The 14,897-nt window shown below is 35.6% G+C and overlaps 1 protein-coding gene across 7 annotated transcripts in view; it reads right to left on the reverse strand.

Moving 5' to 3' along the window:
* The window catches only part of HERC1 (HECT and RLD domain containing E3 ubiquitin protein ligase family member 1), a 109,542-nt gene that overhangs the window by 51,194 nt on the left and 43,451 nt on the right, over positions 1-14,897 (reverse strand). For 6 of the 7 annotated variants that reach the window (XM_074917577.1, XM_074917580.1, XM_074917579.1 and 3 more), the window contains exons 19-25: positions 14,345-14,518; positions 12,734-12,848; positions 12,477-12,597; positions 10,933-11,104; positions 8,591-8,897; positions 7,342-7,462; positions 7,006-7,057 (exon numbers count right to left, since the gene is read on the reverse strand). In XM_074917577.1, coding sequence (XP_074773678.1) covers positions 7,006-7,057; positions 7,342-7,462; positions 8,591-8,897; positions 10,933-11,104; positions 12,477-12,597; positions 12,734-12,848; positions 14,345-14,518 — 1,062 coding nt within the window. The remainder of the gene's footprint in view (positions 1-7,005; positions 7,058-7,341; positions 7,463-8,590; positions 8,898-10,932; positions 11,105-12,476; positions 12,598-12,733; positions 12,849-14,344; positions 14,519-14,897) is intronic. The other variant, XM_074917581.1, reaches the window with a different exon arrangement.

Below are 14,897 nucleotides of genomic sequence, written 5' to 3' on the forward strand. Positions count from 1 at the left end.
GATGAAATATTTACAGAATCTAACAGAGAACATTTACTTTGTTATGATTCAAGATAAAGAGATACACGTATCTTACATTCTACCTACAGCATATATTAGGTCTAGATCTTTGTCATCTGGCAATTTCACAAGTCTATCTTCAAGTATTTTCTACTACATCGGCATGTCATTATACTACCTGAAACTTTACCATCACTAATAAATGTACTTCTTCAAATGACCACGAGCCATCCATTTGCAGCACTGGAACTTATTTATCACCATATATTTGATCTCATTTTCAGAATAGTTTTGCTAGAACTCTCTTCCTGACACAACTGAGTGTAATGTCACTAAAGTCATACCTTCATCAGCAGTTAACTGATATGCATCAATTAAATATACATATCAACAGAGAAGTTGGTACTTTATGATTTCTGTAAATGCTGTTAGCTGACCTGGAGCTATGCAAGGTATTACAGGAGGGCAGACCCTGCTCAAAAGAACTTCCCATCTGTATAGATAGATATGTGAAAACTTAACGTATGTTTAAATTCACTTGGAAATTTTCATTTGAATTATCTTAAATTATCTACATAGAATTTTTAAATATTAGTCTCTTGTGTACAATGAGCTACAGTTATCATGTGGAGAATGATATTCATGGTATTTGTACAGATCTATGGGATAATTCACAGTACTCGCACAAATCTCCAGTAACAGTTCAGGTTTTATAATCTGTCTGCAGTGTATTGGCCTCAAACACTATTAAACATAGCCTTTTCAGGGAAAACTCACACAAATTCATAGAGATTCATCTGTTGAAAGCTTTCACCAGTGAGGCTGAGTTCAAATGGTAACAGATGGATCCTAGTTTCAGGACCTCCTTTAAACACTGCCTACCTGCAGCAGCTTTGGTAAGCAGATGCTCATAGGAACAAGGAAAGACAGACACATCAGTTTTTGAACTTATGACAACTCTCCTAGCAACCATTCTACACCATTCTTTTCCTGAGGTAAAAGCAAAATAGTATTATTCTGTCAACCAATATTGGAGTATCTGGAGGTCACAATTTGTACCTTCATGCAATTTATGAATTCAAAATACTGTGAAATTTTGCTTTTCCTCTGTAAATTAGGTAGTTAATCTCCATTTAGTTGCCAAAAAATTTAATTGTCGGGGCTATTAATTATGAAAACCTGTTCACATCCCCTCTCCTTTTCCGTAAATAAGTGTTCACAGGCATTTGCGTGGCATTCCTTAGACTTGCTACTAAACAGATTGCAACGGCTTCACAAAGAACCATCACAGTACTTAGCTCATAATAACTATTTGACAAAAATATACACACACAAATTTACTTTGGATAATGCAAAAATTAAGTTTAAACATTGCTCTTCAAAGTGCAACCTAATTTCCTAATTTCTGCTAATTTATGTAACACAGCAATATTACCTGGTTTACAGAGAACAACCTATTTTGTCAAGTTTACTATGAAGGAATTTAAAGAAATTCTGTTACTCAATTTTACAATTTATATGTGGTGACAATATTTAAAGCAAAAGTAAAGACAGATATCACCTTACCCTAATTTTAATACTAATTCTTATTATGCTTGTTTTAAAACTCTCTATTAAAAACTGAGTTATATGCTGAAGTGAAATTACATGCAGGTGAGAAACATAAGATAAACAGGACAGAGTAAAATAAAATGGTGCTAAAATACTCAGTTTCATGTAGGAAGGAGTTTCCTAGCATATGCATGGTTAACAGAGCTCAAGGGAGAGGATAACCCTCAGATTACCTACAGGAAGCATAGTCAAATCATTACCAAGTCCACAGAACGTTGCCTACATAGTAACAACTATTTCAAAAGCATCCTTAAACCCTACAGTCTTTCAGAGCAAGAAAGTCTTTCAGCAAGAGAGCTTAAAGCATCCCAAAGTGACGTTAACTTCCTGGTTTTTAACTGTCCTGCACTATGCTATGCCACTATGAAGCACAGCACAGAATCAAAGGGTTTGTAAAGAAACAAAAAAGCAGTTCCAATTAAATCATAATCTTTGAAAGGTCTCTTCTAGCTTAACAGGACATCAGAAGACAATTTACCTTTGATAGACAACAAATCTTTTAAGAAAAACACCCGACCACATATTAATAAAAATCTAAAGAATTTAATATTTGAAAAAAGGCGAGGTCTTAGCTAATCATTTTAGTATCAAATGCAAGAATGTTTGAATGTAGGAACAATTTAAAATTGAAGTTATAACTAAAAGTATAGAATTTAAAAATCAAGCTGTCAGAAGTCAAAGTAGTATACTTCAGAATTAAAAACATTTAAGAATTAGGGCACACAAATCTAAAACATAGTCATTTTTTTTTTCCTTACGATGTTAAATATCAATAGAAGAACAGAAGAATCAAAAGTATGATTGTATATTAGAGCTTAGCTTGATTCTGTGTAATATCAATTACACAGAATGGATTGCAGCTTAGCACTTTCATAAGCCTCTACAATCACATGAACAGAGTTGCACATAAGAATAAACTTTAAGCTTACTGTAAAAAAAAGTTTATTTGTCCTTATAAGCCAGCTTGTAATAATGGGTTTTCTAAATGAATGTGGCACAGCTGCAATACACACTTCATAAAACAGAAAATATGTAGGGAAGCTATAGAGACAAAAAAAATAAACATGCCATCAGTTACTTGCTTGAAGCTCTTCTTTTTTCTGGGGCTCAACTGGCCAAAAAGGAGTAAATACACTACACCACACAAGAATCAGAAGACAAAAGCAGACATTTGAAACAGAAGGTAACATATTCACAAAATCTCTTCCTCATATTATTCTGACTTAGACTTAAATGAACAGTCTCATCTCAACCAATACAACAATATATAAAGCAGCAAAGTTTTGGGGAAAAAATATTTACTCTTGTTTTGAATTAATATAGCCTAGGTAACTTTCTAAATTCTTCACCTTAATTCTTTACAGGGGAAAAAAAATATACCCCCTTTAACACAGTTATATGCATACACTAAGACACATTTACATACCTTACACAAACACAACCTTTCAATTTCAAAATGCAGAACTCATTATTACAGGTACACAAAATTATTTCAATTTTATTTGGATTTAAGTTGCTACTTTTTTCAGAGTTGTCCAATTGTGTTAGTAAAGTACTACAGTACACACAAGCACATTGAAATCCACTGAATTAAGATTTATGTGAAGTAAGAAAATTCAAGACTGGAGGACTCTCATTTACCTGTCTGTAACTATGTCAACAATTGCACTGCTAAACATGCATTCTTTACTGTTGAATATCTAATGCAGTATTGAGTATCCCACGGGTACTGTACAGTGTAGGTACAACATTCTGAGGCATATTCTCTGGAAGCCCCCAAAGGGCTTCGATATGGGGGGAAAATAATAATGTGCTCATCACCCCTTATGGCAAAAGTAGTGTAAAATACTTTTGCTGCAAGAATGGAAGGAAATCTTTACTAATACAGAAATAACTAAATGATAGCAAGAAACAAGACACTCAAAGGATCCTCAGGCTGAAGCAGGAATACCGCAGTCGTATTTATGAACAGATACAACAAATGAAGGTGGCAATTAAAGATTGGACTGAGTGGCCAAGTCATTAACTGAGTAAAAAGAGAATGACTTTCTTCCATACTCATCTGCAACACCATAGGAAGACCTTATAGTATTAACAGATTTTCTACTGCTAGTTTTCTGTATTGCAATTTGTGAATAGGAACAGCTTTTGTGCCATAAAAGTAAGACTATAACCAACAGTGACTTTCAATTATTAAGGAAATGTGACATGAATTTCGAATAACAGTTGCTGCTTTCAATGAACAGAAGTTCTAAGACAAGCCAATCCACTCCAGAGGGAATTACTCTCTTGCCTGTTACAAAATAACTACTCACTGATACCCTATACACTCTACAACATTTTGACAACTCTGCAAGGATCAAATACTCTGCACAGAGTATAGCAGAGGATAAATTAACCCTCTAAAACCTCAGCTGGAAACAGCATGTGTGGCCATGGTTCTGTAGTGAGTAGTGTGGTTAAATTCTAGTAAACTTTTTAAGAAAAGATGAGAAGAACCTCATGTCTGTATATTAAGCAGCTTTTTAAAGTGAAAATTCCCTTTTAAGTCTCCAAAATAGCAGAACCTATAGGAAAAAAAAAAATCAATGGTGATAGAAGGAAAAAAACTTTGTTTTCCAATTAGCTCTGCTTGTCAACTTTCTTCACACAGTTTATGGAGAGACACTTAAGAGAACAAATATTTTCAAGGGACTGCTACAAACTGCAGTAAGATCCTATGTTAACACACAGATGTAGGAGGAAACCCGATTGAATGTTTTGAATAATAAACTTCAACTGAAAGAAATGAGAAGTGGTTCCTGTTTTTCCTATGGTTCTTCTGTAAGATTTCATTTGTTCTTTCCCACCTAACACTGCCAACTCTACATCCAATCCACAAAAATTTGAAAAGTTCAGCTGTAAGTCCCTTAAAGTAACAATAGTTAATGCTGTTTTGTAGAGAGACAAGAAAAAACAGGAGGCTTTACTTCACGTTAATTGCAATTTGAGAAATGTTTCCCATGTATATTTCTGTTGTAATGCACAACTATCCTTTGCACTCAAAAGAGATCTTGTCTATCATCTATAAGGCATACATGCTTCTTTCCTCTCCTTCTTATTTAGAGGGACATAAAATCTTCCACTCAAAATTATATATGAAAGTCCCAGTAGCACAAAGTACAAACATGAATATGGAAAGAACATCTCAAAAAAACCCACATAACAAATAAAAATATGCTGCTTGTGTCGCAGAAAAATTTCTAATCATTGCTTCAGGACAACCTGACTGTGGTGCCACTTAAAAATCCAGCTGTAGAACAACTTGATGAACAAGCCATAGTCTTCTGTAGGTTCTCTCTTCTACTCTGGTTTACTTGTCGTAAACAGGAAACTAGGCTTTTTCTAATCCTTCAGTTCTTAACAAATGTAGCAAATTTACATGCAGATAGCTTATTCTGATGGAACTCCTTGATCTCTTTTGCCAGCAACTCAGGATGGAGCACAACATAATGCAAATATGCTGTAATAAGTTAGATTTCTCCTATTCTTCAAGCTGAGGTAACAGTGAGCATAAATGTCCCCTTTATTAGTTACAGCATATCACAAGAATAAAGATGAAACTGAAGGGTCTTTACCAGTCAAAACAACCTTGATAGGGACTGCAGTATCTCTAGCACTTCCATGTGCAGGCTATGTTACAAGGAGTGGACAATCCAAAATGGCTGCAAGTTACATCTTCACCAAACACTGGGGCAGGGTTCAGTTCTAGAAGATAACTAGGATTCACAAAACCAGGTCATAAGAAATGAAAGACCTTAAATAGCACCGAACTGAATAGCTCACCCAGTGGATCACATCAATCTCTGTAGATCTTTTCCTAACCTTGATATAAACATTGGGAATGTTTCCCTGTAAATGTACCCTGCATTCACTGGATGAGTCCAGTATATACATCATGTATACACCATCCAAGCACAAGTAGAAAAGCTTTCATTGTTGTATGCTGACTAACTTCCAGTTGCCAATACTAGAAAAATAAGTCATCCAGTACCAGAAAACAGGTATCGGTATATGTTGTCACAGGGTTCAGTTTGCAAATGAGCTATTTGACTTCTTTAGGTTCTGGATAAGATAACTGTATTTACTCCTGTTTCTCCTCAGTGTTACACACTTGGTGCAGAACCTTCTTCTGTAATAAAAAGCATCTATAGACTGGTTGATATTCCTGCATTATTCCTCATTTCCTGAAGCCTGTGACCAAAACATCCTCATCAGTCTAACCAACAGTTCAGGAACCATAATCCGTAAAATCTGTTGTATCTCAAATCTAACCCAAGATGATTTCCTGGACTACTTCTAGTACATAGAAGAAAGCAAGTCAGATTAATGGCAAAGCTAAAAATAGTGGCTTCAGAGAATATACTGCAGATCAGATTGCTGGCAGAGTCTATCAGATCACTGAACACTTAGAATGCCAATGTGCATCCTGCTGTCACAGTATGAACAGCTCTAGTAAATTTCTTTACTTGCTCAACTGGTTCAATTGATTATCCATGTACAAGCAACTCCTTTGCACATTATTTACAAACTGAAGTGTAATAGGTGCTGCCCCTGATACAGTGCTTTACAATTCCGAAAGACTAAAAAGCAAGCAACCTCTCAGTATTCTGCTTAATGATGACAGTTATTAAACTAGAACTCTTACATTACCTAACAGTATTAAGACTTTTGTAATTAAGGCATATCATAACTCAACCTAATTCCTGTTAAACTTTTTGCAAGATTTTTACAGATACAACAGACATAAGTTGTGATGCTAGCAGAGACTCTGCATCATCCAGAGTGAAGTGGGACTTTTGGGACTCTGTATAAACAAACATCCTTTGCTCCCTCCCACTACCTTCTGTAAAAAAGCTCATTGAGATTCCCCAGGATGAAGCAGCAACAAAAAGCTAAAAATCTGATTTATACTAGAGCACGGGAAGAAGTGGGTGCTTGGTTCTTAGGTGTGCTGGTGTTGAGAGGATGCAAAAATTGAAGTAGTGTTTTCTGGATACGAGTTCTCTATGTTCAAGCACATTTTATGGTAAAAGTTCATTGTTAGCACAAGAACATGTGTTCCACTTGAACTTCTCTGCCAATTTTTAGTGAGTGAAAACAGAACGAAAGTTCCTAATTCACTTGACCTCACAGCAATCCTCACTTGCTTCAAAAGAGCATCACAATTTTAGAAACTAGAATAGTTATAACCTTAAGAAATACCATGACCAAGCCACAGAGCAGTAGGTGATAATTATTTCAAATGTTCTTTTTAAATACCCAGTTTTAACACCCTCATTTTCACTGTACTGTATTTAACTGCAAACATATTTTAACTTAAAAAATACTAATCAGGTCAACAATAAAACTTACCCCTTTTTCTGTGTGATGATGCCAAATCCAAATCAACATTTCGTCTTCCACTCTAGATTAAAAGATTAATAAAAATCCTCATTTCTTTAGGCAAATGTATGCAGTGAATAGTATTTTAAGTATTTAAAATGCATCTCTCGCCCATATAAGTGAGAAAGTTAACAGAGGTATAATAGTTTCAATTTGGTTTTACCACTATTACTTTCTCTTAACAATGTTGGTTATTAGAAGAAAAACTAAAGTACCAAAACACAGTACTAAACAAATGTTTAAAAGGTACTTCCCACATAGATATTATATTGACAATCTCTAAATACCTAATACTAGTTTACTTACCAGTGAATAACCTTCTTCATCTGATTCTGGCTGAGATAAATCGGATTCACTTCTTGACTTAATCAGTCTGTAGTTTGAGTTTGCATGGATTGAGCGACTTTCTGCAGTAAGACTTTCACTCCTGCTTGAGGTGCACACACATTCACGCACGCACGTGCACATACAGAAAGAAAATACTGCTATTAGGCAAAAGTAAGAGTTGACAGTCAAATTTAGCAGATATCACAGTTTTATTTGGGAGTAGACTATCACAGAAGACCACATCAAAGAGAAATAACGTGGTCTGATGGTTTCAGTTATTCTGCGTATAAAAGGTATTAATAAACTGCTACTTCTTAACACCCTTATTGGTCAACCGAACAAATGGCAACCTCAAACGACTGATCATTCAAGTGTCTTGGTAAGTATTACATGCAGTATACAGAAACACTTCTGAGCTGAGAGAACAAGAAAACAGAGTAGTGGGTGAAAAAGCACTGAACGTTTTAAAAACCAACCCATAAAATGCATCCTAAAGTTGATATGCTGGAGATCAAAGCCACTCAGACAATGACATCCACCCATGCTTTATTGACTAGATTTCCAAAAAGAGGCAGAAAGAATAAAAGGGTACTGAATATATGTAATCTCCCTCTGAACTTCCTGTCAATATCTTCATTTAAAGTATCAGAGCAGAGTTTCTGTATACTAGAAAAATAAGTAGACTCAAGAATTCACTAGTAGCACCATCTACACAATTCCTGTGTTATGTTCTAATAGACACACACAAAGCTTTCTGGAATAAAAGTTTAAATAGATCAAGTTTAGAATAAAACTCTGTTACCAAGACTATATCAGGTTATGAAATTTAAAATACATTATGTAGTGCTTATACTATTTAAATTAAACACTTCTCCAATTCAAGAGCTGTCTGGTATAGGAGAATAACAAAGCCAAAGAACAGTGTCTTACACGTGCCAATATGTTAGAAATATTGATAAAAATCAATCATGAATTACACTTCTTTCATAACAGACTTCGAAACTTTTTTTTTTAAATATATCCTACAAATTTTCTTCAGACACTACTATATAGGAAAAAAAAAAGAAAATTGAGAAAAATCACTATTCTCAACAAAAATGTAACATTACTCTAGGCAAAAATCTTTAAAAAAAATTCTAAGAAACCTCAGAGGAAAACTGAGGTTATTTAATCAATTATAAAGGAAGCAGAGAAAAGTTAACTATTCTAAGCGATCAGTAAACCCCACCTTGTCATGAGTCCAATACTCTCAGGAGTGGTAGAGGGAGGCTGCTGTAACTGTCCATCCTCCCTTCGTTTCTGGAGCTCCTCGATAACAGGGCTTACTCCTAAGATCAACAAGGCACATCTGTGGATGACAGAGTTGCATGCAGCAGTATACACATCTTGACCTTCTGTCAGATCAGTGCTGATTCTTCGTTCCTGCTGAGACTGAGGAGGTGGATCATCAAGTCTAGTCCCTGTCCCAGTGTTCATCCTATCTCGATCCCGACTGCGAGCTACTTCACGGGCTGATAGGAAACATTGAAATATTTCTGTAACATGCAACACAAAAAGAAGGTCTTAACTTCTAGACAAAGCTACATAGAATGATATATTCATCTACATCTTGGGCCAAAACCTGCCCCACTACAAAGAACAATGAACATTTTTCCAACAGTAAAAATATACATTAATAATACAAAGCTATAAAAGAAGTCATGTAAACAGGTAAAACAAAGCATTTACATAACGTTAAGTTTAAAACTAAGAGGACGGTGCAATCTGACAGAGCACTAAACACTCTTTCAGTGTTTTACTGCAACCCAAGTCCCGCTCAGATATCATGGAAGAGATTATTTCATGTTTGCCTTTTAGCAGATGTATATAAAGTAATGTTTGTGTAAAACTCCATTTTGGACACCAGAATATCTGTAATTCAATACTGAAAGCTTTTATTAGCTTTGGTCAGTACAATGAAAATCCTATCAAAAATCTTAACCTTTGCTTTGCTTAATTCTGCTGTTGTCTTATATGCCAAATTTTTCTAAAGAAGCTGTGTGAGAGACTGCATCATCTCTGTCCAAAGACCTAAATCTCTCTTGGCTTAATAACTTTCATTTTAAAGTTTCGTTCCCCTTTAGAAAGGCAAAGCTAAATCCAAACACTTTCTTCACTGATGTTAACAGAAGCAGTCAGGCATCAAGGACACAAACTAAACTCTGCATGTCAGGACCCGCTTCCCCTAGGATCTCCAGAAAAAAGTCATGATATTACTGCTTGTCTGTGCACGTAACACTATTGTCTGTCTGGGTACTTCTGGATACATATCCTTTATTGTGGCTAGAAACACGGTCCAGGTAGAACTGGAGAACACTAAGCATTTTCCCAGGCTAACTGTGTATCAAGCAGCAAAAGCATGTTGCATCTACTGAATAGGTAACACACATACACCTTCCAGAACCGTCTATCATCTCATAAATGTGCACTTCAACTCCATAGCACATGATTTCAGGAAAGCCTACCGCATTGTGGATATGACACATCATATAGAAAATAAAGGTGTAACATGCTTTTTGGTCTTTAAAACCTCAAACAGGAATATGGGAGTCCTAATGAGGAATATAAACAACTGTCAGCAAAATAGGTGAGATGACAGCAGAGGCTGGAAAAAGGTAACGATTCTAACAGTGACCAGAGGAACAATATTGAGGGGGAAAAAAAGTATCTACGGAAAATATTTCAAGTGAGCCAATTTTCTTTTTTACACTACATACATTCTACAGTAACCTTCAGAGGCTAACATGATTTCTGCCTTTGAGAACACTAGGGTAACAACAGAAAAAACAATCAAGCATGACTGTACGTTGCTTCACTACGACTGGAAAAATTAAGGATTAACTACCTAACTGAGCCTGATTACAAGCCCAAGTCAGCAGAACAACAGTTTGAAGTTCAACAGTGTGAAGTTCACCTTTTCCAAGCTATCTTCTGAAGTATTAAAAAAGTTTTTTTAGAAAACCTGTGAGAAAGTATCGCCAATAGTGTTACAAATACCAAACTTTGACTAAAACCTCAAAGTTTTTAATAAATTACCCAAAAGATATTCAAAGATACATGTGAATTCCAACTCAGCCCACAGTTATCAACAGTTTGGGAACAGCAGGTTTTTTTCCAAACTTCAGAATAACAGTACCCCTCAAAGCTTATTATAGACAAGATGAACATATACAAACACAGCAAAAACTCTCCATATAAATACCGATGAAAACTGGGGGATCTATTCAACAGAAGTTTAGAGAAAACAATATAAAAATCTATTAACAGATAGTGCATATAAGTGGTGTTGGTGTATGTCAGACACCCTGAGAACGCCGTCTGCTTGCCTACTATTCATGTTTTCTTGTATCAAAAGACTTTTCTGACCCAATAAAAGCACTACACCATTTTATAAAAATAAACTTATCACAATGTTTATGCAGATAAATCTTTCACAGTCTTTTAAATAATTTCTCCATTTTACCTCGGAGAGAAAAATATATTGTCCTTTTGAAGTACATTACATTATTGACACACATAACTAGTACTTACTACCGGCTGTCATAACTTCATGTTCTCTTTCCTCCTCTTCATCTTCTTGTTCTGGGTGTCCTTCTTCTCTGTCACGTTCTGCCTGCTCCTCCATTTCTGCTTCTTCATCAATTGTACGAGTAAAAGAATGTTCTTGAGCATCAACATCAGCAGATTCTTGGTTATCTAACATCTTTGGTTTAAAACAAAAAATATATAGTGAAATTAATTCTCACCCAAATGGTATTGAATAAGTTTTTTTCCTATCAAAAATGTGCTTTCAATATTGTGTGAAATAAAGACAGCTGTTTATATTCAAGGCTTTACATAAGTAAATTGGAAAATTTATTTTTCCTTTAATACTGTTACTCAGATTATTTGCAGAAAAATGTCTCCTTGTAATGCTTTCTCAGATTCTATTGTCAAACTTCGACACTTCAGCATCAAAGCCTTTAGGAACCACAGGCTGTTGTCTCATAAAATTTTCACCCTTTTTCAAGGACATGAATATGATAAGGTTTACTTTGATGGACAAAATTTTGTTACTTAAACTGATACCCAGTATGTTCCCATTTTTATTCTTAATGCTCCTGAACTTGCAGTTCTTTTCATCCCTTTTACTTCAACAGATGCGTACCCCAAGATCAAAGATTAGCATAAGAGGTGCACAAGAAGAATAACAGTCTTAGAATTTAAATTAAAAAAAATCATTTTGAGTAGATATATTTGGATTTATGTTTTCCTTCAATTTGAGGATAAGTGCTGACCAGCAAAATACTTACTACCTAACAGACAATTTTCCAGTGCAAGAAACAGTTTTAGACAACCTGAAGAAGACAAAGCTTTAAATATGAAACATACAGTTACACTAGAGGTTTTAGAAATCTGTGGAAGGTAATTAACCCTACAGATCTTGGGATATACACAACCCACCAGTGTAATTCATCTGCCCTCTCCTGGCAGTTTTCCCTTCAAAAAAAGCAGGTCTTGGTAGCAGCAGACCATGGGCACAATTTTTCTAGCACTTCTTATTTGCTTTCATCATTCTACCATTAAGTCTGTGTACACTATGCAAACGTAAACCAGCTATTTTTCCCCATAGTATCAAAATGTGAGATGTCCCTGAAGCAACAGATCCACTGCATACATTTAGGTTTGCCTTACTGCATTTGCACAATAAGCTTGAGGATTTCCGTGAGTAACGGAACTCACTGCACACACAGAGGACACAGTACCTGACTGTGAGCATACACAACAGCTACAACATGAACATGAAGCACAGATCTATTACGTGTGTACAAAATGACCACCCTGTGTATGCTTGGTAAGCCAGAGAACCACCAAACTTAATGTATGCATTCTGTCTTGAGTAAATACACTATACTCAATGCTTTCAGAAGTGCAGATTAATGAACTTCTAGTTATACATTGTCCATTTTAATTTGAAAACTCCTGAAAGTTTTTCAACATGGCAGAACAAAAATACCAGCAACATCTATGAAACTAACTTGATGCAGTATTTTCTTAATACACAGTAAAGCCTGAAGAACTGAAAAGGGATTTACCCATCTGTCTCTTGAGGACGATCTAGTCTGAATAAGTTCCATGTTCTTACAGGCAAGCAAGCGACTCCGAACTTTATATACACAACGGTATACTTCTGCCAAGGCTTTGCCAGGCTGGTACCTACAAAAAAGTGACCCAAACCGGGAAAAAATTATACAAACTTTCTTTTAAAAGTGGAAATTAAACTTTGTCCTGAGACAATCATTTGACATTTCAGTTTCTCACAAACTTCTAACAGGAGCTTCAAGTTACTTGCCTGCTCTCACCACAAGCTTGACTAAGTAAACTTGTATGTTTCAGAAGAGCCGCAAGAACAAATCTGGACACAGTATCTAGGAGTGATTCATTACTTAAAGTTGCAGTATCCCAATCTGAAAATAGAAAGGATTCATCAAAACTGGCTACTGTTTCCAACAAACATATTTTTAATGACATCACAAAAAAAAATCTTCACCCATTTAAATCTTATTTAGAAGTAGCTTTAATGCTTAAGAAATAAGTTTAGCATCAACAATTCACAAATACACTGCTTCAGAGAAATGCGTTTTGGTCTGCTCAAGGTACTGAAGTCTAACCGTCAGCCAAGGGCACGCACACAAAATGTCACCAGAAACTCAAATTGCTGAACTTAGCGTGTAACCTTCCTTTCAAGCTAGGATAACAAAGTGGAGCTCTTCTCTTTATATAGAGCCACTGATTTACAGAGAACTTGTTTAGATACACACCATATTTGAGACTTTCTGCTCTTTTACACGTGGCTGAAACCACATTCAAGAATTATTTCACACTCACTTATGGAAAGGTCTTGTCTCCAGTAGGAAAGCCAACTATTAACACAAGCACAAGCTGAAGCACAAGCTTCACTGCTAATATTAATAAGAGACATTTTCACGTCTCAAAATTAAGGTTCTACTACAAAATAACAAAGCTGCCAAGCAGACCTCTACAAGGCAATTCAATTTAATATTATCTATGAATCCTTGCAAACTACTTTAGAAATCACAAAAACTCACCTGGCCACATACAGTTTAATCTAACGTAGCTGCTCCTCAGCAAGTCCCATTACTTTGCATTTGATGCTGTGCTAACCATCACCATACAACTTTAAGTCAGCTCACATTATGAACCAAGCAGAACCACATCAACTTCTAAACACTCAATTCCATAACCAAAATAATACAAATTAGCCACTTCACCTCAGATTTTGCAAACAGACAGCATTTTTTTTAACTGGAATTCCTACTTCTGTGGAATTCTGCAACAGAATTCTCTGTGTTGCTCTCAACAGGCACACAATACCATTTGCTGTCTTCTTGATCTGGCTACCCTGGCCAGAGCTACAGAAAATTATTTTTGGATCCAGCAGAGAGCTACAGTACAACTGCAGTGCTTAGTGGATCTCATTAAAAGGAGACATGGGAAGCCTGATCAGGAATTCAGATTTCAGGGAATAAGCATTAAGAACTATTAATACTGTAAGGCTAGCCTCCCAGAAACTTGAAAAACAAAAGATAATTTATGCCTTCATCCCATTCCTAACATATTTTGCATGTTACTTTGTCTTCCCCCATCTCCTTCCCATCAATTTTATTTTTAATTCCAACTTTCACCCTACTCTACTAGAAAAACAGAAACACCAACAACTGAGTAAGTGAACAAGAGTCTCTTTTTTCTAGTTTGAAGGGAAAAGGAACATTGAACTACATGTTTGTCAAAGACTGGAATCAATGTCAAAAATAAGTAACAGTTAAACAGTCACAGTATTAAAGTCACTGCCAAAGAAAAATATAGGATTCTGCTAGGTATGTAGTTGAAACATGCAGTATGTTTTTAACACAGACACACACACGTAGTTTCAACATCTTACCTTTACTAACAGCATAGTCTTGCATACTGATCCAGAGGCTCCTTGCTGGCTCTTTTGTACAACCCAAGGCCAAATCTACATAGACTGTAATCTCAGGTCTCAATTTATAATCAAATGGCTTCTGTTCCTCATTTCCAGATAGGGCCACTTCTAATAAGGAGCTCATGCATTTGTCTAACAGAAGGGAAATACCTAAGAAATTAAACTCCACAAATTTTGAGGATCACATGCATCTATCTAAAATCATATTTAAAAGGTTTCACTCTCCATTAAAAAAAAAAACCACAAGACATTTCATTGTTCGACCACAAACTCAAGTTAGCTAAGGAATAAAGTGACTTAGAGTTACAACTTACATAAAACCTATGAAGATTTAGAAGCATTATCCAACTCTGCTTCAATACAATAATTCTGTATCATTAATTCTACCTGAACTGTAATACTCATAAACATGCAATTATTGTATGTACCCATTTCAAAACACTATGTCTTGTAAATGTCTTGAAGTAGTCTACTCAGAATCAGAGGAAGTAGGAGATGTGAACTAAGAGGA

The sequence above is a fragment of the Athene noctua genome, chromosome 13 (assembly GCF_965140245.1).
Source record: "Athene noctua chromosome 13, bAthNoc1.hap1.1, whole genome shotgun sequence".
NCBI lineage: Eukaryota > Metazoa > Chordata > Aves > Strigiformes > Strigidae > Athene > Athene noctua.